The 24,217-nt window shown below is 35.3% G+C and overlaps 2 protein-coding genes across 3 annotated transcripts; both read right to left on the reverse strand.

Moving 5' to 3' along the window:
• Positions 1 to 814: 814 nt before the first annotated feature.
• LOC134709864 (monocarboxylate transporter 3-like) lies at positions 815 to 18,110 on the reverse strand. Of its 2 annotated transcripts, none has more exons than XM_063569996.1 (4): positions 17,930 to 18,110; positions 12,777 to 13,082; positions 9,362 to 9,487; positions 815 to 1,081 (listed from the first exon to the last, which is right to left on the reverse strand). In XM_063569996.1, the coding sequence occupies exons 1-4, from the start codon at positions 18,093 to 18,095 to the stop codon at positions 864 to 866; spliced, it is 816 nt and encodes a 271-aa protein (XP_063426066.1). In that variant the 5' UTR covers positions 18,096 to 18,110; the 3' UTR covers positions 815 to 863. The 2 variants fall into 2 exon arrangements, with proteins under 2 accessions (XP_063426066.1, XP_063426065.1); XM_063569995.1 differs by having other exon boundaries at positions 12,708 to 13,082.
• A 1-nt stretch (position 18,111) lies between these two features.
• On the reverse strand, positions 18,112 to 21,600 carry LOC134709665 (monocarboxylate transporter 4-like). The gene is made up of 3 exons (XM_063569814.1): positions 21,265 to 21,600; positions 19,166 to 19,309; positions 18,112 to 18,224 (listed from the first exon to the last, which is right to left on the reverse strand). The coding sequence occupies exons 1-3, from the start codon at positions 21,581 to 21,583 to the stop codon at positions 18,112 to 18,114; spliced, it is 576 nt and encodes a 191-aa protein (XP_063425884.1). The 5' UTR covers positions 21,584 to 21,600.
• Positions 21,601 to 24,217: the final 2,617 nt, after the last annotated feature.

Raw genomic sequence — 24,217 nt, forward strand, 5'->3', positions numbered from 1 at the left:
ACACAAGACATACCATAGAAAATTAAAGACTCAGCAACACGAACCCCACAAAAAACTGGGGGTAATCTTAGGTGATCCGGAAGGGTGAGCAGATCCCGCTCACCATGTGGCACCCGTCGTGTCGATCATGTATATCAACCCGGTAAATAGGCTTATTTGTTGAAGGCCGTACATTGACCAATAATGGTTTACTTTTTTAAATTGTCATTTAGATGGAGAGTTGTCTGATTGGCACTCACACCACATCTTCTTTTATCTATTATTTGGTACGTCACATTCGTGAAAGTGGAAGGGGATCGTAGTTACGACATAACTTCATAAGGACCATATCCGATATCATCTGTGAAACGATAATTTCTTAACGATCAACACTCGTGATGGCTTCCGTTAAATTTGCCGAGGGATCAATTCAACTTCACTAATTGGAACTCTTGGTTAAAACGATTCCCTGTGAGCAACGATCCTCTATCAAAGAAATCATGATAGGAAATACAAGCCAGGGAATATCGAATATATATGTAATATGTAAGTCAGTGGCAGTTTGTCGTTGTTTGTTATATTGAATTAATGAGACGTGGTACATGTAAGAAACTTTAGATCATAGTTTTGTCTTCAACAATGAGCAAAACTTGTACCTTATTGTCAGCTTTGATTTTTTTCTTATTCTAGTACATTTGTTCTTTATTCAATAGATTGATGAATTAATTCCTTAATTGTGATTTTTGATTTTTACGATTAAATGCATTTCTACATTAGGGAAAAGAGCATAGGATATTGTTTACTTTTATTAGAATACTAAAATTGTTTTGTTCTGTTCATTTTTAAACAAATGACAACATAAACATGGTGTAATTCGATACGAATTAAAAGTATGAAACGACTGAATCGGCTATGTCATTCATTGAATAGTTATATTTGATACGTTTTGTAACACGATTCGATGGTACAATAATGTTTATTTCAGTAGCAGTCTCCTTTATCGCTGATGAAAATGGCAATAGTACTAACCCAGAGAGAACAAGGATTGACATTCCAAGATAGAATGGAATTCCTCCATCACCAAAATCATCTTGTAAGAAAGCTACAAAAAATATCATTATATGATCATTCATTTACCATTGACATCACATTATAGTTACCAGCATTGCTCTTGGTGTTTTCATTGCGACTGATATAAGTTAATTTATGAGTTAATACACTTTATCTGACATACGCTGTTGTACGTTACAGACATTGCATAATGAGTTAATACACTTTATCTGACATAAGTTATTGTACGTTACAAACATTGAACAAACGCAACAGTAGTTGACCGATATTAACATCTCATATAAAGAAGACAAAATACAGTTGGGCGCAATCCTTACATGTACAACTATTCAACTTAATGACTAAACCTTGTTTCACATTTGTCATTTCGGGGCCCTTTATAGCTGACTATGTTGTATGGGCTTTAATTTTTTAAGGATTTCCTAGACATATTTCATGTGAATTTGAAAATTGTGACATAGCACTATCCAACAAGTTAACGTTTTGCTAGGTCCAATAAGAAAGTTAACTTTGGACAAGATTAACAAATGCCCGAGGATTTTGAATTTGAGCAGGCAACAAAGGGGTTTAAACATGTTTGGTGAAATCTCAAACTTTCCTATGCGTCTAGCAAAAATAGAATAAAGCAATACACTGCAATACGCACAGTAAAACTCAGTTTAAAAGAAGTCTGAGTACAATGTCAGATCAGGCATCAAAATAAATGAAAAAAATACACGAATTAACAAAAAAAAGACATCAGCAGTTACTGACATGCCAGCTCCAGACCTCAATTAAACTAATTGAAAGATTATAATTTCACCATATGAAAATCAAGCTCCGGTTAGGTGTTAAGTTTCATACTATCATAAAATATATGAGAACAATAATGTGTTCATACACGTGCATGCCCGATCCGCCCTATCATTTTCTATGTTTAATGGACTGTGAAAATGGGGAAATCCCTAATTTGGCATTTACATAAGAAAGATCATATCATAAGGAACATGTGTAATAAGTTTCAAGTTTATTGGACTTCAACTTCATCCAAAACCATCTCGACCAAAAACTTTAACCTGAAGCGGACAGACAAACTGACGCGCAAACCAGAAAACATAATGCCCATAAATGTGGCATACAAACATAACCCGTGTAAGGCCAACAACTGGTTTTAGTAATACTAACCAGCGAATGAAGTTCACGCATCATTGAAAATATAACGGAATTTGATAATATAAAAAAGAAGATGTGGTATTATTGCCAATGAGACAACTATCAACAAAAGACCAAAAATACTGTTAATAAGGTGAGAGGATGAGCGTATAACACCAGGTTAAATCCATCATCTACTACAATTAAAAATGCTTGAGCCAAGTCAGGAATATGGCAGTTCTTGTCTATTCGGTTTTTATGTGTTTCGTCATTTGATTTTACAATGTGATTATAGACTTTTCGATTAGATTTTCCACTGAGTTCAGTATTTTTGTGATTTTATATTTTACTCACCACGCTAATCAAACTCTGCGTCAGTAATACTAACCAGCGAATGGATTACCAAAAAAGAAAAATCACAAAAATAGTGAACTTAAAAGAAAATCAATTCGGAAAGTCCATAATCACATTGCAGAATCAAATAACAAAACGCATCCACGCTAGCCAGCCTCTGCATCAGTAATACAAACCAGCGAATGGATTACCAACCACACTAGCCAGACTCTGTTTCAGTAATAATAACCAGCGAATGGATAACCCACTAAATAAGCCAGACTATGCAGTAGTAATACTAACCAGCGAATGCATTACCAGCTACTCAAGCCAGACTCTGCATCAGTTATATTAACCAGCGAATTGATAACCAACTGAGCTAGCCCGAATCTATATCATTACTACTTACCAATGAATCAATCACCAACTAAGCTAGCCAGACTCTGTATCAGTTATATTTACCAGCAAATGGATTACCAACTAAGCTAGCAATACTCTGCATCAGAAATACTAACCAGTGAATGAATTACCAACTAAGCTAGCACCACTCTGCATTATTAATACTAAGCAGTGAATGAATTATCAACTAAGCTAGCCCAAATCTGTATCAGTAATATTTACCAGATAATGGATTACCAACAATCTTAACCAGACTATGTATCAGTAATACTCTACAGCGAATGGATTACCAACTAACAAAGCAACACTCTGCATCAGTAATACTAACCAAAGAATGAATTACCAATTAAGCTAGCCCGAATCTGTATCATTAATACTTACCAGCGAATTGATAACCAACAAACCTAGTCAGACTCTGTATCAGTAATAGTAACCAGCAAACGAATTACCAACTCAGCCAGCTCGAATTCGATCAGTAATACTTACCAATGAATGAATAACCAACTAGGCTAGCCAGACTCTGGAACAGTAACACTTACATGACTTACCAGCGAATGGGTTACCAACTATCCTAGTAACACTCTGCATCAGTAATACTAACCAGGGAATTGATAACCAACTAACCTAGCAACGTTCTGCATCAGTTATACTAACCAGTAAATGGATTACCAACTATGCTAGCCAGACTCTGTATCAGTAATACTAACCTGCGAATGGATTACCAACTAACCTAGCCCGAATCTGTAACAGTAATACTTACCAGTGAATGAATTACCAACTAAATAAGACAGACTTTGTAGTAGTAATACTAATCAGCGGATGGATTACCAGCTAAACAAGCCACATTCTTCATCAGCTATATTAATCAGCGAATGTATTACCCACTACGCTGGCCGAACTCTTTTCTGTAATACTCTCCAGCGAATGGATTACCAACTAACATAGCAACACTCTGCATCAGTAATACTGACCAAAGAATGAATTACCAATTAAGCTAGCCGGAATCAGTATCATCAATACCTACCAGCGAATTGATTACCAACAAACCTAGTCAGACTCTGTATCAGTAATAGTAACCAGCAAATGGATTTTCATTTCAGCTAACCCGATTTCGATCAGTAATACTTACCAATGAATGAATAACCAACCAGGCTAGCCAGACTCTGGAACAGTAATTCTTAAAATTGAGAATGGAAATGGGGAATGTGTCAAAGAGACAACAACCCGACCAAATAAAAAACAACAGCAGAAGGTCACCAACAGGTCTTCAATGTAGCGAGAAATTCCCGCACCCGGAGGCGTCCTTCAGCTGGCCCCTAAACAAATATATACTAGTTCAGTGATAATGAACGCCATACTAATTTCCAAATTGTACACAAGAAACTAATATAAAAGTAATACAAGACTAACAAAGGCCAGAGGCTCTTGACTTGGGACAGGCGCAAAAATGCGGCGGGGTTAAACATGTTTGTGAGATCTCAACCCTCCCCCTATACCTCTAACCAATGTAGAAAAATAAACGCATAACAATACGCACATTAAAATTCAGTTCAAGAGAAGTCCGAGTCTGATGTCAAAAGATGTAACCAAAGAAAATAAACAAAATGACAATAATACATAAATAACAACAGACTTCTAGCAGTTAACTGACATGCCAGCTCCAGACTTCAATTAAACTGACTGAAAGATTATGATTTCATCATATGAACATCAGGCACAATCCTTCCCGTTAGGGGTTTAGTATCATACCATCATAACATATATGAGAAGAACATAACCCGTGTCATGCCAATAACTGTTTTTAGAATAAATGTCTTTAGTTCCGACGCAAAGACCTTATCAGTGACTCAATATTAACGCCAAAATATGCAATCTTTAATGACTTGACAACAGTATCGTAATTATATCCCTTCTTAATCAGTCTATTTAAAGGTTTTGTAAGTTTCTGAGGTGAATACTGACACCTTTGTGCTTTATAAAGAATATTTCCATAAAAAATTGGATGTGAAATACCTGAACGTATAAAAAGTCTGCATGTTGAGCTATATTTACGAATGATGTCTTTATACCGATGATAAAATTTAGTAAAAGTTTTGACTAGTTTGTGATATCGAAAACCCTGGTGTAATAATTTTTCAGTAATACATAAATTTCTCTCGTTAAAATCTAAAACATTGTTACAAACACGAGCGAATCGTACAAGTTGAGATATATAAACACCGTAAGATGGTGACAAGGGAACGTCACCATCTAAAAACGGATAATTAACGATAGGAAATGAAAAATCATCCCTTTTATCATAAATTTTAGTATTCAGCTTTCCGTTAGTGATATAGATATCAAGATCGAGGAAAGGGCAGTGGTCATTATTAGTATTAGCTTTATTTAAAGTAAGTTCAGCAGGATAAATTTCATTAATATACATACTGAAGTCGTCATTATTGAGAGCCAAAATATCATCATTACATGACTAACCAGCGAATGGATTACTAACTAACCTAGTAACACTCTGCATCAGTAATACTAACCAGAAAATTGATAACCAACTAACCTAGCAACGTTCTGCATCAGTAATACTAACCAGTGAATGAATTGCCAACTTAATAAGCCAGACTTTGTTGTAGTAATACTAATCAGCGGATGGATTACCAGCTAAACAAGCCACACTCTACATCAGTTATATTAACCAGCGAATGGATTACCCATCACGCTGGCCTAACATTGTATAAGTAATACTTACCAGCGAATGGATTACCCAACAAACCTAGCCAGACTCTGTATTAGTAATACTAACCAGCGAATGGATTACCAACATTCCTAGCCAGACTCAGTATCAGTAATACTAACCACTGAATGGATTACCCACTACGCTAGCCAGATTCTTTATCAGTAATACTAACCAGCGAATGGATAACCAACTAACATAGCAACACTCTGCATCAGAAATACTAACCAATGAATGAATAACCAACTAGGCAAGCCCGAATCTGTATCAGTAATATTTACCAGCAAATTGATTACCAACAAACATAGCAAGACTCTGTATCAGTAATACTAACCAGCGAATAGATAACCAACTAACCTAGAAACACTCTGCATCAGTGATCATAACCAATGAATAAATTGCCAACTATTGTAGCAACACTCTGCATCAGAAATACTAACCAATGAATGAATAACCAACCATGCTAGCCAGACTCTGTATCAGTAATACTAACCAGTGAATGGATTACCAACTAAGTTAGCCTGACTCTGCATCAGTTATACAAACTAGCGAATGGATTACAAAGATATGCTAGCCAGACTCTGCATCAGTAATACTAACCAGTGATTGAATTACCAACTAAATAAGCCAGACTTTGTAGTAGTAATACTAACCAGCGAATGGATTACCAGCTAATCAAGCCAGACTCTCCATCAGTTATATTAACCATCGAATGGATTACCTACCACGCTAGCCAGACTCTGTATCAGTAATACTTACCAGCGAATGGATCACCAACAAACCTAGCCAGACTCTGTATTTATTATTCTAACCAGCAAATGGATAACACACTAACCTAGCAACATTCTTAGTCAGTAATACTAACCAAAGAATGAATTGCCAACTAAGCTAGCCCAAAATTGTTACAGTCATACTTTCCAGCGAATGGATTACCAACAAACCTAGCCTCTGTATCAGTTATACTAACCAGTAAATGGATTACTAACTAACCTTGAAATACTCAGCATCAGTGATACTAAGCAGCGATTGAATTACCAACTAAGCTAGCCTGAATCTGTAACAGTAATACGTACCTTCGAATTGATTACCAACAAACCTAGCCAGACTCTGTATTAGTTTTGCTTACCGGCGAATGGATCACCAACTAACCTAGCAACACTCTGGATCAGTTATACTAACCAGTGAATAAATTACCAACTAAGCTATCCCGAATCTGTATCAGTAATACTAACCATCAGATTGATTGCCAACAAACCTAGGCAGACTCTGTATTAGTAATACTAACCAGCGAATAGATTACCAACTAAGCTAGCCCGATTCTGTATCAGTAATACTTACCAATGAATAACTACCAACTAAGATAGCTAGACTCTGTATCAGTCAGACTAACCAGCGAATGAATTATCAACTATTCTTGCAACACTCTGCATCAGAAATACTAACCAATAAATGAATAACCAAGTAAACAAGCCCGAATCTGTAAGAGTAGTACTAACCAGCGAATGCATTACCAACAAACGTAGCCAGACTCTGTATTTATTATACTAACCAGCAAATGGATAACACAATAACCTAGCAACATTCTGCGTCAGTAATACTAACCAGTAAATGAATTGCCAACTAAGCTAGCCCGAATTTGTTAGAGTAATACTTACCTACGAATCGATTACCAACAAACCTAGCCAGACTCTGTATAAGTAATACTAACCAGCGAATGGATTACCAACTAACCTTGAAATACTCTGCATCAGTGATACTAACAAGCGAATGAATTCCCAACTAAGCTAGCCCGAATCTGTAACAGTAATACGTACCAACGAATGGATTACCAACAAACCTAGCCAGACTCTGTATCAGTAATACTAACCAGTGAATGAACTACCAACTAGGCTTTCCCGAATCTGTATCAGTAATACTAACCAGAAAATTGATTACAAACGAACCTATCCAGACTCTGTATCAGAATTACTAACCAGTGAATGGATTACAAACTAAGCTAGCCCGAATCTGTATCAGTTATACTAACCAATGAATAAACTACCAACTAAGCTAGCCAGACTCTGTATCAGTCAGACTAACCTGCGAATAAATTACCAACTTTTCTAGCAACAATCTGCATCAGAAATAATAACCAATAAATGAATTACCAACTAAGCTAGCCCGAATATGTAACAGTAATACTTAAAAGCGAATGGATTACCAACAAACCTAGCCAGACTCTGTATCAGTAATACTTACCATCAAATGGATTACCCACCAAGTTATTCAGACACTGTATCAGAAATACAAATTAGCGAATCGATTACCAACTAAGCTAGCCCGAATCTGTATCAGTAATACTTACCAGCGAATGGATTACCAACAAACCTAGCCAGACTCTGTATCAGTAACACTTACCATCAAATGGATAACCCACCAAGTTATCCAGACACTGTATCAGTAATACAAATTAGCGAATGGATTACCAACTTAGCTAGCCCGAATCTGTATCAGTAATACTAACCAGCGAATGAATTACCATCTAAGCAAGCCAGACTCTGTATCAGTAATACATACCATCGAATGGATTACCGACCAAGTTATCCAGACTCTGTATCAGTAATACAAATTAGCGAATGGATAACCAACTAACCTAGCAACACTCTGCATCAGTTATACAAACCAGTGAATGGATTACTAACTATGCTAGCTAGACTCTGCATTGGTTATACTAACCAGCGAATGGATAACCAAATAATCTAGCAACACTCTGCATCAGTAATACTTACCAGTGAATGAATTACAAACTAATTTAGTCCGAATTTGTTACAGTAATACTAACCAGCTAATGGATTATCCAACATGATAACCAGACTCTGTATCAGTAATACTAACCAGAGAATGGATTACCAACTATATTAGCAAGACTCTGCCTTAGTAATACTAACCAGCGGATGGATTACCTATCAAGTTGTCCAGACTCTGTATCAGTAATACAAATTAGCGAATAGATTACTCACCACGCTAGCCCGAATCTGTATAAGTATTACAAAACAGCGAATGGATTACACACAAAGCTAACCAGACTCTGTACCAGTAATACTAACCAGTGGATGGTATATCATCTGAGCTAGCCAGACTCTGTATTAGTAGAAACAACTTGTGGATGGAATATCAACTGAGCTAGCCAGACTCTGTATCAGTAATACTAACCAGCGAATGGAGTACCCACCACGCTAGCAAGACTCTGTATATTTAATACTAACTAGTGAATTGATTACCCACCACGCTAGCCAGACACTGTATCAGTAATACTAACTAGCGAATGGAGTACCAACCAAGTAAGCCAGATTCTGTATCTGTAATACTAACTAGTGGATGAATTACACACCACGCTAGCCAGACCCTGCATCAGTAATACAAACCAGTGGCTGGATTACCAACTAAGATAGCCAGACTCTGTATCAGTTATACTTATCAGCGAATGGAATACCAACTAAGCTAGCCAGACTCTGTATCAGTAATACTAGCCAGTGGATGGAATATCTAACTAAGCTAGCTAGAATTCTTATCAGTAGTAACAACTAGTGGATGGACTACACACTAAGCTAGCCAGACTCTGCATCAGTAATACTAACCAGCGAATGGATTACCAACAAACCTAGCCAGACTCTGCATCAGTTATACTTACCAGCGAATGGATTACCATAAAACCTAGCCAGACACTGCATCAGTAATACTAACCAGCGAATGGATTACCCACCAAGCTAGCCAGACTCTGCACTAGTAATCCAAATCCAATTCCACGTCCATAATATTTTGGAAGTAATATATTTCTCAAGGATAAGTTGTAACCAAGATTTACTCCGCCTAAAACAATTTTGAGATATCAAAGTAGATAATTGGATGTGCAAATCAACAAAACGGATAAATTGCAAAATGGATGTTTTAAATGATAGTCACTGTTTAGATACTAGATTTTTGTTTTCAATGGAAAGATCTTAATAACAGAATGGCTGATTACTAGCATATACATACTACTTATTGTTTAAGTTTGGAAAAATAATTAACAGTTTGTCTTACTGTTGACTATGCAGATTTATCATACGACTAAAATAAGACATTTAATATTAGCTTTTCAAATGCTTGTCCGACTTCAACATGAACTATTAGCTAACAAAAAGGCACCAATTTTGCTGCACAAGATGCGCATTTCGACAATAGCTGTATCTTTCATGATGCTCGAGTCCAAAATACGATGAATTGTAAGACGTGCAAAACTTCAAATTTATTTTGTAGGTTAAGTAAGACTTCAATTCCTTGTTGCCTTAATGCATTTCTGTTGATGTTTAGTGATGTTTAAACTTGATATAAACTATAGAATAATGGTAACTATGTTTTTTAATTCACAAAAAAAATTCAAATTATAAAATTTGTTGATGACGGCTTTTAGTATATCATTTGTTATTATTATGTCTTAAAGGAATATGAAGATGTGGTATTATAACCGATGATACAACTCTCTACAAGAGACCAAATGATTTAAAAATTAACAGATATACATGAGACTCATCAGTGACGCTCATATCAAAATAGTTATAAACCAAACAAATACAAAGTTGAAGAGCATTGAAGATCCAAATTCCCAAAAGGTTGTGCCAAATACGGCTAAGGTAATCTATGCCTGGGATAAGAAAATCAAAGTTTTGTCTACAGGAAATTTATAAAAATGACCACATAACTGATATTCACGTCAACAGCGAAGTGCTGACTACTGGGCTGGTGATACCCTCGGGGACGAAACGTCCACCAGCAGAGGCATCGACCCAGTGGTGTAAATAGGTATCAAAGGTATCAGGATTATAAATTAACAGATATAGGTCAACATACAGCCTTCATAAATAATCAAAAATAATATCGCATACTCATCTATAAACGGACCCTCATTATGACAAATGTTTAACAATTCAAACGGAAACAATAAAGCCTCATTAATGTATGTAACATATTGAACGGTAAACACATATTATTATATTGCAGGGAACTATTACATCCTTTACAAACAAAATGAACACTGAGTAAATATTTGAGAGAAATCGCAGTTACATACAGCTTGTTTAAAATAATTAAGTTATGAGAAACAAAAAATGCATCTAGGATTCAAATATTATAATAATACTTTGTAAATTATTTGGCAGAAAAATTTAGTCAATTACTTGACATTTGCACCAAGGATTGAATTTGCTTACCAGTGGATATTTCCGTGACTATTTAAAGGAGAGAAGGTAAAAAAATTTGTTTTGATTATTTTATTTAATACTATCAATTTGAAGCCAATTTTATACTGCCGTAAGTGTTTTATTACATCCTCCTTACCCTCCACCACAAAAACGTATGCTCAAGTTTAAAAAAAGTGTTTATGCATCTCTTATTTCGAGTTTAAAAAAATTCCCACATGGCCACAAACAAATATTTTTGAAAGAGCTACATTTCAAGTTTATACATATACATTTATTTATAAAATTCGTTTGAGTTATATTGATCGATTTTTAATCGTAATCTGATACAAGACGTGATAAATGATTTAATTTTGATTCCCCTAGAAATCTGATACAAGACGTTTTAATTGATTTGATTTTGATTCCCCTAGTAACCCGTTTTAATACACCTTATCGCTATTCCCGGCTGACCCTGCCGCTTGAACTTTTGACGCATACAACAATCACTTTTTCATTGTGGCGTCAGCTATTTTGTTTTATGACGTCATATTTTACGGGAACCTGTGTGATATCCAGTAATGGCGGACAAATAGCGATAAGGTGTATTGATTTGATTTTGATTCCCCTGGAAATCTGATACAAGACGTTTTAATTAATTTGATTTTGATTCCCCTGGAAATCTGAAACAAGACGTTTTAATTGATTTGATTTTGATTCCCCTAGTAATCTGATGCATAGAGAATAATGCATGGCAAAATTCGTATCATATGTCGTATCATCCCGAGACATCAATATCAGCACAAGGGCCTTTTGGCCCGAGGGATGATATTGGTCGACGGTGATACGGCATGTGATACGGATTTTGCCATGTATTATACGCTTTATCAAATATTTCAAGAGAAAAGTATTATATTATATGAACTGTTTTCTGATCCATAGCACTGGGTTACATTCAGTTCTACTTTTGTCTTGTTTCAAAGGCCTTAAAAGAACTGCTCAACTACTTATTCGAAGCACCTTACAATTTGCGTGCTCTTGTTTAAAAAAATTTTTTTTTTTATTATTGTATTTATTTGTGTGTTTTGTACTTTTTATAGTTGCATTTAGCGTGCCAAAAATATGAAAACTTGACGTTCGTGACGTCACATACAATATAGGAAACTTGACGTTCGTGACGTCACATACCAAACAATGACGTCATTCAAAAAATTGACAAAAAATTTCTTGAGCAAAAAAAGTAAATAAAACTGTTTATGTAAAAAAAAAAAAGAAAAAAAAGTAGGGGAGTGATAAAGGGTTGGGGTGCGATAAAGGGTAGGGGTGTGATAAAGGGTATGCGATAAAGGGTGGGCATCAAGGTTACGCGATATGGATTAAACAGCAGGCTATTTATCACATATGTAAAACTACTGTATTTACTACTAAACTTATGATAAAAGAAGTTTTAATTGATTTGATTTTGATTCCCCTAGAAATCTGATACAAGACGTTTTAACGCGCGTCTGGCGTACTAAATTATAATCCTGGTACCTTTGATAACTATTTAATTGATTTGATTTTGATTTCCCTAGAAATCTGAAACAAGACGTTTTACTTGATTTGATTTTGATCCCCTTAGAAATCTGATACAAGACAAATTGATTGAACAACACTATCATAACCTGCTTTGATTAGTTTTTAACTACTAGTATCAGGTTAATTTAGATATTTAAAAGGTTCAAAACTAAAGTTGTCAAACACCACTATTGTTAACTCGTGCAGGTGAAATCATATATTCATAGTAAACTTAAAAAAATAAGAAGAACATTTGAAAAAGACTTCGAACAATTTGGATATCTATATTGCTAGTGTAATACTTTTAATGTTATTACCTAAGAAAAATCCATTAATTAAACAGAACACTAGATAGTGTATAAATGTAGATGAAAATGGTATTATACCCATTGGTAGTCCCATTGCTATGATGAAAAAGCTAAATAATTTCGTTGTTTGATTTGGATGTCTATGCGCTATAAACCCAAACAGAATTCTTCCAAGTATACTGGCAATGCCTCCGATAGAAAATGCTAACGAGATGTCATCAAGACTTACACCTGTGGACAAAGCCGTATTTGGAAGTAGACCAGGTGGCATATAGTATCCAATAGAAAGAGTAAAATTCGTCACCAGGTAGGTAAGAAATTTTGGATTTTTACAAAATGACATGTCCAGTGGCTCTTTATCTACGTCTGTGTCTTCCCTCAACCCTACAATTAAATAAGTCAACAAAATGACATACTTGGATTATTTTGTTATCGAGTTATAAATTCAAAATTTGATAGATTTTCAGAAATAATAAGAACTTTGCATGTTTAATAGTCTCGTTAACCAGTGTAAATGGTTCAGAGTAAACTACACTCGTTCGAACAGACCAACATCACCTAAGATGTCCTATTCAATGATAAGTAAATTCTGAAACTTCTGGCCAAAACTATATAGTTAATCTTGGTTCATGCAGATTTTTGGTATGATATAAGTATCTTCCCAGAGGACCTTCATTGAGAGTGCAAATGTTTAGTCGTTAAAGTGTTTTGTTTATTCGTGCTAGTCTAATTTTGGCCAAATAAAATGTTGAGATATATCATCAGTTTTATGCTACGTCAGACGTCAAAGACCCAAATGGTGCAAATCATGTGTACTACCCTCATGACAATCTGTGTTGTTGTTTCCGCAGATAATGCTCTAAACAACATCGTTTTTGTGTGTTAATCTCATTACTTAAACTGCTTAAGAATGAAGTAGGTATTGACAATTCAGTTGGAAACTCATCATATATACTCACGACTCTTACCAAAGAGAAAATCCTGGATAATCATATGTCTATGTATGTACCTTTGAAATTTCAACAAAAGATGAAGAACTGGATCTTCTATCACATTATCGGATACCTAAACTACATAATTGTCTTTACAAACAATTGTATATTGCTGTGTCTTCCAAATACTCCATGAAATCCTTTCTAAATTATTAACATTTATTGATCAGTAATCCACCCGTTTTCTAGGTTTTTGTGAAACTGCCTATTCTAGAGGTGGCGTGAAACAGATGTGGATACTAAAAAAACCAAAGATATTTTAGAGTACACACAATCTGTTCATCGGGCAATAGTATTGAATAAAGGCAACAGTAGTATGCCGCTGTTCGAAATTCATAAATCGATTGAGAAAAAAAAACCAGACTCGGGTTAAAAACTAAAACTGAGTGCAACCCATAACATATAAGACAGGAGCTACGACACAACAGAGACACACCACTAAAACGTAAAACACACAGTAATGACATAAAGTATAACAATGGGCAGTTTCCTAACTTGGTACATGAGATGTGAGAAAAAATGGTTGGCTGAACCTGGTTTTGTGGGTAGCCAAACCTCCCGCCTTTACGGCAATGTTAAATATAATTAGAATTGAATCATAATTAGAATAATGCATATTTATATTCTATAAATAATTTTTTTAACTCTTTTTCATTTAGGTGTATTATTACAAATGCACCGCATTTATGGACACACATTTGATATACTATTTACAAGTTTTACTGCTCAGGAGATTAGAAAAAGTTGAAAATGGGACATACATTCTACATGTCATTATTTTTCTTTTGGGGGTCAAAACTTTATTCAAGACAATGTCGACCTAACAACAGAAACAATACAAGTTCTCCGTATGACTTTGGTTGTCTAAAAGGCAATATCGGTCCGGTATGATGTCATCCAACTTTATACAAGATTTGATCTGTTCACACATTGGTATAGGTATAGGGGGTTCAGATTTCCAAAGATATGTTTAACCCCGCCGCAATTTTGCGCCTGTCCCAAATCAGGAGCCTCTGGGCTTTCTTAGTTTTGAATGATTTTTTATCTTAATTTCTTGAGTAAATTTCGAAGATTAGTATGACGTCCATTATAATTTCAAACTAGTACATTTTTGTTTAGGGACCAGCTGAAGAACGCCTCGATCCGGGTTTGGGAGTTTCTTGTTGCATTTATGACCCATTGGTGGTCTTCGGTCGTTGTCTGCTTTTTAAACGGGTTGGTGTCTCTTTGACAAATCCCTAATGTCCATTTCCAATTTTTCATTCAATCTGTTTATAGTAGATTTTGTGTCCGCTTTGAGCAAAACCTCTGCTGTACTGATATATCCGCCTGCCAAGGAAGTTGTCTTTGTATTGATATATTGACCGATAAGAATGATGAGATTACAAGTTCAAATGAAGCTATAATATTCCGACAACTATATGGTCCAACATCTCATTGGTCCGACGTTTCGATCATTTAGGTGATACGCTAACGGGATTTTAACATAAGGAAGCCAAATAAAAGGTTCAAAATTAGGGTAACCTTGTCCTCCGTTTGAAGCGGTGAAACAAGATTTAAAAAAGTAATACTTAGTGCCAAAGTAGCCGAACGTCATTACTAGCGTAATTTAAAAAAAGTCTACTAAAGTCAAATGTTGTTTGATTAATTAGATAACTCAAGATACACTGCGGCCGGCTAAAATACAATCAAACACAGTTTGACTTACAATGAGTGATCATATTTTCCTTGTTATGTTTTATATTTAAATGCTCACAATTTTACTAGTAGCACTTTACTCATTTTAGTTATGTTAGTTAGTACTCTTATTATATCTGATTTAGTGATGTAAATGAAATTGCGGTATGATCCAGGCTCAACATATTGCATTACAATATTAAAACAAATCTGTCTTATGGTTGTCTGATCTTGAAGCGGTTGGCAGGCTTTTAAACTAACAGGAGACCATTATGCTTCCTCAATTTAAATGTACAGCTCATCCTGATACTTTTCTGAACAATTAAAAATACGTCATATTTTATATTTCCCCCTTGCTTCAAATATTTTGTTTTGGATTATTTATATCAAATTTGCAGATATATGTTTGTAAATACGTGCAATCAAATGATATGGAGGTATTGTTAGATTAAGATAATGCAAGGGTGACTACAGATACATTTGTGTGACTTAATGGTTGATTTTCAAAGACTCCGAGAGAAAACGTTACGTAACATTCGTTACCGTTAAAATCCACCAAATTTAAATAATACTATGATAGAAATATATTTCCCCAACAGTAATACAGCATTCCTGTAAAATTGTTTCGTTTTTGCATTTTTTATGACTCGATTTTTCTACTGAAAGTATCCGTGTATTGAAATTGCACCCATGACCTTTGACCTCGATTTAAAAAAAAAATGCACCATAATTTCTTTTGACGACCGGGATATTTAGAACGTACACTGTCTAGTTTTCCAGTGATATATAATTTAGCCGTGTGTTATGTAGGTTTCATCAAAAATGCAAATTTGGTTCTTATATCTCATGTATCTCTCGCCTAAAACGTAATATTTTGTCCATTTTTCTCAATTTTTTTAACATTGAAGTGTAACTAATTTTCAGTTTTTATATTGTTTATTTATCAGAGAAAATTGATATACCTTTTGAAGTCACAGGGAAGACAACAGCCCCACATATAACGGTATTTAGCAGGATAGCAGAATGAATCAGATTGATACACCTTTTGAAGTCACAGGGAAGACAACAACCCCACATATAACGGTATTCAGCAGGATAGCAGAATGAATCAGATTGATATACCTTTTGAAGTCACGGGGAAGACAACAGCCCCACATACAACGGTATTTAGCAGGATAGCAGAATGAATCAGATTGATATACCTTTTGAAGTCACGGGGAAGACAACAGCCCCACATATAACGGTATTTCGCAGGATAGCAGAATGAATCAGATTGATATACCTTTTGAAGTCACAGGGAAGACAACAACCCCACATATAACGGTATTTAGCAGGATAGCAGAATGAATCAGATTGATATACCTTTTGAAGTCACAGGGAAGACAACAGCCCCACATATAACGGTATTTAGCAGGATAGCAGAATGGATCAGATTGATATACCTTTTGAAGTCACGGGGAAGACAACAGCCCCACATACAACGGTATTTAGCAGGATAGCAGAATGAATCAGATTGATATACCTTTTGAAGTCACGGGGAAGACAACAGCCCCACATATAACGGTATTTTGCAGGATAGCAGAATGAATCAGATTGATATACCTTTTGAAGTCACAGGGAAGACAACAACCCCACATATAACGGTATTTAGCAGGATAGCAGAATGAATCAGATTGATACACCTTTTGAAGTCAAAGGGAAGACAACAACCCCACATATAACGGTATTTAGCAGGATAGCAGAATGAATCAGATTGATATACCTTTTGAAGTCACGGGGAAGACAACAGCCCCACATACAACGGTATTTAGCAGGATAGCAGAATGAATCAGATTGATATACCTTTTGAAGTCACGGGGAAGACAACAGCCCCACATATAACGGTATTTTGCAGGATAGCAGAATGAATCAGATTGATATACCTTTTGAAGTCACAGGGAAGACAACAACCCCACATATAACGGTATTTAGCAGGATAGCAGAATGAATCAGATTGATACACCTTTTGAAGTCACAGGGAAGACAACAACCCCACATATAACGGTATTTAGCAGGATAGCAGAATGAATCAGATTGATATACCTTTTGAAGTCACGGGGAAGACAACAGCCCCACATACAACGGTATTTAGCAGGATAGCAGAATGAATCAGATTGATATACCTTTTGAAGTCACGGGGAAGACAACAGCCCCACATATAACGGTATTTTGCAGGATAGCAGAATGAATCAGATTGATATACCTTTTGAAGTCACAGGGAAGACAACAACCCCACATATAACGGTATTTAGCAGGATAGCAGAATGAATCAGATTGATATACCTTTTGAAGTCACAGGGAAGACAACAGCCCCACATATAACGGTATTTAGCAGGATAGCAGAATGAATCAGATTGATATACCTTTTGAAGTCACAGGGAAGACAACAGCCCCACATATAACGGTATTTTGCAGGATAGCAGAATGAATCAGATTGATATACCTTTTGAAGTCACAGGGAAGACAACAGCCCCACATATAACGGTATTTTGCAGGATAGCAGAATGAATCAGATTGATACACCTTTTGAAGTCAGAGGGAAGACAACAGCCCCACATATAACGGTATTTAGCAGGATAGCAGAATGTATCAGCATTGCTCCACGGAAACCATAGGTTTGTAGTAACGTCCGAACAATCAATGGGAAAACAACAGAGGTCACAGAACCACCGAGAGATGTAAGAGTCATTGACAGTGACCGGTTCTTATATCACAGAACCACCGAGAGATGTAAGAGTCATTGACAGTGACCGGTTCTTATAGCTGTATTTGTTTACCGAAAGCAAAATGGTAACATAACTAAGTGCGACACCGATTCCTAAAAGAAAGGTATAAAAAGATTGCAATTCCAGTCATTAATTCAGCTGCTTCTAGCCTTGTGATAATGACATTATCTTCTCTGTTTAATAATGTATTGGCAATTGTCAAAACTATGTGCTTCTTTCACAAAATATAATATTCATAGTATTTCAAACGAAAAATTTATACAAATATATATATACATAGAAAAAACTCATTATTCTGGTACATCTGAACGTGTTTATTTAGGTATTTGCGATAGTTTTTTAATTGAATGATGAAATACGTCTTGCTAAACAATCATTTATCAATATACTGTTAAACACATGTTCGTAGTCAGGTAACTGTTGTTCACTGGTTGTCGCTTGCTAGTTTTGTTCATATGTGTTTATCGTTTTATATATAAATTAAACCATTAGTTTTCCTGTTTGAATTGTTTTGAAAAAATAATTTTGGTTCCCTTTATAGCTCTATATTCGGCGCTAGCCAAGGCTCTGTGTTGAAGACCTTACTTTGGCCCCTTTGTGTTTTATACATTGCAACTTGGATGGTGAATTGTTAAATTGTATCTTCAAGTCTTCATTGACAGTCAGCTGTAGCGGTCATATTGTCGTTTCTTACAGCTACCACTGCCCTTAACGTCTTCATTGACAGTCAGATGTAGCGGTTATATTGTCGTTTCTTACAGCTACTACTACCCTTAACAGAATGCAAAACCAAGGAAGAATTGTCGTCTTAAATATAAGTCAAAACATGTTGTTTTATGAGAAACAATAACTGATCGATTTTGTCATTAGTACATAGTTAACTGAATATAGTTCTATATTCTATGCATAACTAATACGTCTTACCATTCAAAGGATGGGTATTTCAGTAAAATGAATAATAGAAAAATAATGTTAATTTTACTTCATATCATCATTCACAATCTATAGGAATGCAAATAACTACTACTCTTACCGTTCACAATCGATAGAAATGCAAATAACATAGAAAATGATGGTGCATACGACGAAGTAATACAACCAATAAATTGTAGGAATCCACCAAATATCAAAACGGGTCTTTCGCCAAAAGATTCAACGACTCGAACTGCGAACACTCCTAAAACAAAGAGAACATGTGTATTTCAGTTATGAGATGAATATAGAAAACTTTTCATTTTTCTAGATTTTATCTAAAAAGTTATATGTATAAGAGTAAAATATGCATTCTTTAACTTCTATGAATCATAGATTGCAGACCTTGCGACGAGGTGTTCTGTTTAATTAAAAGACATTTATAACACAACAACAACTCTTGCAATATTTTTAATACTGTTTACTCAACAATTAATTCGGACGTGTCATGTAAAACTCAATTTCAAGTCCAGCAATTACCTCTATACTGTTTCACTCAACGAAATGCCAGATTGGACATTCTCAGATGTAAGGTAGTTCGCGGACGATAGTCTACTGGAAAGTTAGAAATCCTGATGATGCGGCAACTCTCCAGCGAGACCTCACTGCCCTGGACGAATGGGAACACACGTATCAGATGTGTTTCGATCCAGAAAAGTGCACTGCCATGAGGATCTCTAACAAGCGTCACATCCTGCAAACAAATTACACCCTGCATGGACACCAACTAGACGTTGTCGATAGTGGGAAATACCTTGGAGTTACAGTGTGATAAACACAGAGATAACACCATCGGAAAAGCAACCAGGACCCTCAGTTTTCTCCACAGGAACCTTGGCCGTTGTAAGCCATCTGTCAAAAAACACAGCATACTTTGTACTGATCAGACCATCGATCGAGTATGCTACCACAGTGTGGGACCCAAATCAAACCACACTGATTAAAGAACTTGTACGGGTACAGCGCAAAACAGCACGGTTTGTATTTAACCAGTACACCGACAGGCCGTGTCAGGTGACTTTTGTACCAACTCCAGTGGGATAGTCTATAACAAGGAAGAATGAACCAGCGACTCGTTCTTTGTTACAAAATCCAGAGCCAACTAGTGGAGATACAACCAGCTATCTACTACACACCTGGGGACAACAAAACAAGGGTGGCCATAGACCATAGACTTAGACAAATCAGGACAACGAATTCAGTTTACAACAACTCCTTTTCTCCACGCTCTAAAGGAGACTAGTTCGTACTGCCAGACACAGTAGCAGCTAGTTCAAGGCCAGATTATTCAGTATGCCCTGGAAACAGATGCACCCTAACTAGACAACAGCTTGCCAAATTGTACAGTGTAAATAGAATTACATATTTGGAAAATTTTATTTTATCCATTAGAGAAGCTCCTATTTTACCGAGCGAAGTTATTGAAACACACAAATATGAGGTCAACTCCTTAACGGAAGAAGAAGAACTCAAAAATTCATAGATAATATATATCTATATGTATGTCAACTTAACACAATCTACGGATTTATTTTAAAATCTCAAGGTTTTAACTACCTCAGGCACATGTGAAGTTCAAACAATTTGTTTCTTAATATTTCTTAGTGTAGTTGATGTAAATCATGATGCATTTAAATAACAATGATAGGTATCGAATTCGTTTTTTATATTGTTGTTCAAACAAGATACTGCAAGTAAAAAGCACTTTTTGATCAGCCATATGGCATGGAATTAATAATACGTCACAAACCATATTATGAACACCAAGATATACACCTCGCTTTGAATCATGTTGTTCGTTGTTTAAAAATGTACTGGTTTTAATCTCAGCGTAAATTTATAGCAAATGTATATGTTGTAACACACATAGAAATAAATAGAAAATAAATTGACACAGAATTTGTCTTCACATTACATGTAATTTTTAGTGTTTGCGGCCTTCCAAACAATTAGTTTAACTGTTATAAGTGAACATATTGAAGGTCATTAAAGCACATATATTCTGATGAAAATATATTAAACAGTTTTTAATTCATTAATACTTGGATAATAATAGTTCGAACCCCCCTTTTTACTCTTGGTTGGGACCCGGCCCCTTTAAGATGGCCGGATTTGCCCCTGAGTACAGCAATTTCAAGAAAATCAATATTTTAAACGAACCTCCTCCTAGACAAATCGCAGTGTTAGTGGATCCTATAACAGCAGCTGTCGTCAATCCAATATCAAATTCTCCTATCAGATATGTATAATATATTCCAATACTGTTCTGAATACTCATTGACAGCATTGTGTTAATGAAACCAGCAAATGTTATCAGATATTCAAAACTACTACCGACATTGCTGGTATTGCCTTCGTCTGAGTTTTGTTTTGGAATATCTTTCTGTTGCTGACATCTCATTACCTTTAAATCTTTTTCATGACCGAAATAGTCAACATGTTGAATAGATTTCATTTCACTACTGTTTTGCTGAAACATTTTATTGAGTTCACAATTTCTTGTATATTCAGTCTGATGATACTTTCTCAATAAGAGTTTTTAAAAACATCAACTACACAACTTTGCTTATCATATGAAACAGGTATTTGAATATTAGTCCTTTTATTAAAATACACAAACTAAATATTGTTCAGTTATGTGATACAAATCACCATCACTGTTAAGATCCTGCTTTATCAAAGCATTCAAGTTTATTGTAAAGATAACCTTATTGTGTTATGATTTAACACGATTCAAAATTTAAACTGATACCCTTTTGAACTGATGTCTTTGTTTGAATGCAAATTAAAGATATATAAAAGTTATTTTATGTTTGTTCGTTTGTGCAAATAATCTGTTTCATTTTGCACTAATGCTTCTTCGAAAGTACAAGTTCCAGGTTTTTGCATTTAAAACCAAATTTAAACAGAAACATGACAATTTTTTTTGTCACATCTTTTTGCAGAAAACTCACATATTTGTTTACAAGACAATGCGTGAACACTGATATTAAAAAAGGAAATGCTCTATATAAATGATGTATTTAAGGTTTATGTTTTGTTCAAATTACAAGTAACATCCGTGTCGATGCAACTGTTAGTGGAATTTTTATTTCCCCGGGGATATCACCAGCCCAGTAGTCAGCACTTCTGTGTTGACATGAATTATCATTCATACATGGTCATAATTATAAATTAACTGCTTTCAAAACTTTGAATAATAGGTAAACTAATTATAAAAAAGAAAGATGTGGTATGATTGCCAATGAGACATCTCTCCACAAGAGACCAAAATGACACAGAAATTATCAACTATAGGTCACCGTAGTCTTTTCTATCTCAGAAATAAACTTCCTTAAGCACGCCTCCGGGTGCGGGAATTTCTCGCTACATTGAAGACCTGTTGGTGACCTTCTGCTGTTGTTTTTTCTATGGTTGGGTTGTTGTCTCTTTGACATATTTCCCATTTCCATTCTCAATTTTATTATTTACCTAACTAAAGGTCACCACAGGCTTTTCTATCTCAGGAATAAACTACTTTAGCTGTAATTCACAAAACATATATAACAACTATTGTTCACCATAGGCTCTTTTACCTCAGGAATAGAGCTTTTCTACACTTGGAATAGACTACCTTAGCTTTAGTTGGCAAAACTTGCATCAACAACTATAATAGTTCACCGCAGGCTTTTCTAACTCAGAAATATACTACCTTAGCTGTAGTTGGCAAAACTTACATTAACAACTATAGTTCACCGTAGGCCTCTTTACCTCAGGAATAAACTACCTTAGCTGTAATTCACAAAACATATATCAACAACTATTGTTCACCATAGGCTCTTTTACCTCAGGAATAGACTATCTTAGCTGTAATTGGCAAAACTTGCAATAACAACTACAGTTCACCGCAGGCTTTTCTACCTCTGGAATATACTTCATTAGCTGTAGTTGGCAAAACTTGCATTAACAACTATAGCTTCACCGTAGGCCTATAGTTGTGAATGTCTGCATCACTTTGGTCTTTTGTGGATAGTTGTCTCATTGGCAATCATACCACATATTCTTTTTTACACTTTAGCTGTAGTTGGCAAAACTAACGTTAACAACTATGGGTCACCGTAGGCTTTTCTACCTCAGGAATAGACTACCTTATCTGTAGTTGGCAAAACTTACAACAATAGTTCCCCTAGACCTTACTACCTTAGGAATAAACCACCGTAGCTGTATTTGTCCTACCTCAGATATAGACCAACTTAGCTGTATTTGTCCTACCTCAGATTTAGACCATCTTAGCTGTATCTGTCCTACTTTAGGAAAAGATTACCTTAGCTGTAGTTGGCAACACTTTTAGGATTTTTAGTTCTCAATACTCGTCAGTTTCGTTCTTTTTTTTTATTCGAGCGTCACTAATGCTTGTTTTGTACATGAAATGAGCAGGTTGAAAATATCACTACTACTACTACTACTTAAATGTTAAGGAAAGTAAATGAATTCCATCGGTTAAAGTGAGATAATATAATGTATACTATTGACAGCCATTACACATGTGATTTAAAACATATGAACATATACTGTTGACAATCCTAGGACATGTAACATAAGACACATACACTTTTTCTCTTTACAGTCTTTACACATGTAATTTTAGACACGTGAACACATACTATGACAATCCTATAGGACATGTGATATAAGAAATATACGCATTCACTCTTGACAGCCTTTACACATTTATTGTCACAGGTTAAGAAGAGGATGGGATCAAGGTAACATGTTTAACTCCGCCATATTATGTGTGTATGTGCCTGTCCCAAGTCTAGAGCCTGTAATTCAGTGGTTGTCGTCTGTTTATGTTTGGGCTAGGGAAGTTTCTTAAAAATATGCAAATTTCAAATGTAAAATTTTAAAATAATATATCAAAGAATACATGATAGTGACAACTGATAACTTTGATGCATATTATACTATATATACAGGACAAACCAGATAACTTTGATGCATATTATACTATATATACAGGACATACCAGATAATAATTCGAATCGAACATTGAAGCACGAATAAGTAACATATATGATATATTGTAGGTTAGGATGAGTGACTAAACTATATACTAATGGTAAAACAAAGCAGC

This window comes from Mytilus trossulus, chromosome 3 (assembly GCF_036588685.1).
Source record: "Mytilus trossulus isolate FHL-02 chromosome 3, PNRI_Mtr1.1.1.hap1, whole genome shotgun sequence".
NCBI classification, from domain to species: Eukaryota; Metazoa; Mollusca; class Bivalvia; order Mytilida; family Mytilidae; genus Mytilus; species Mytilus trossulus.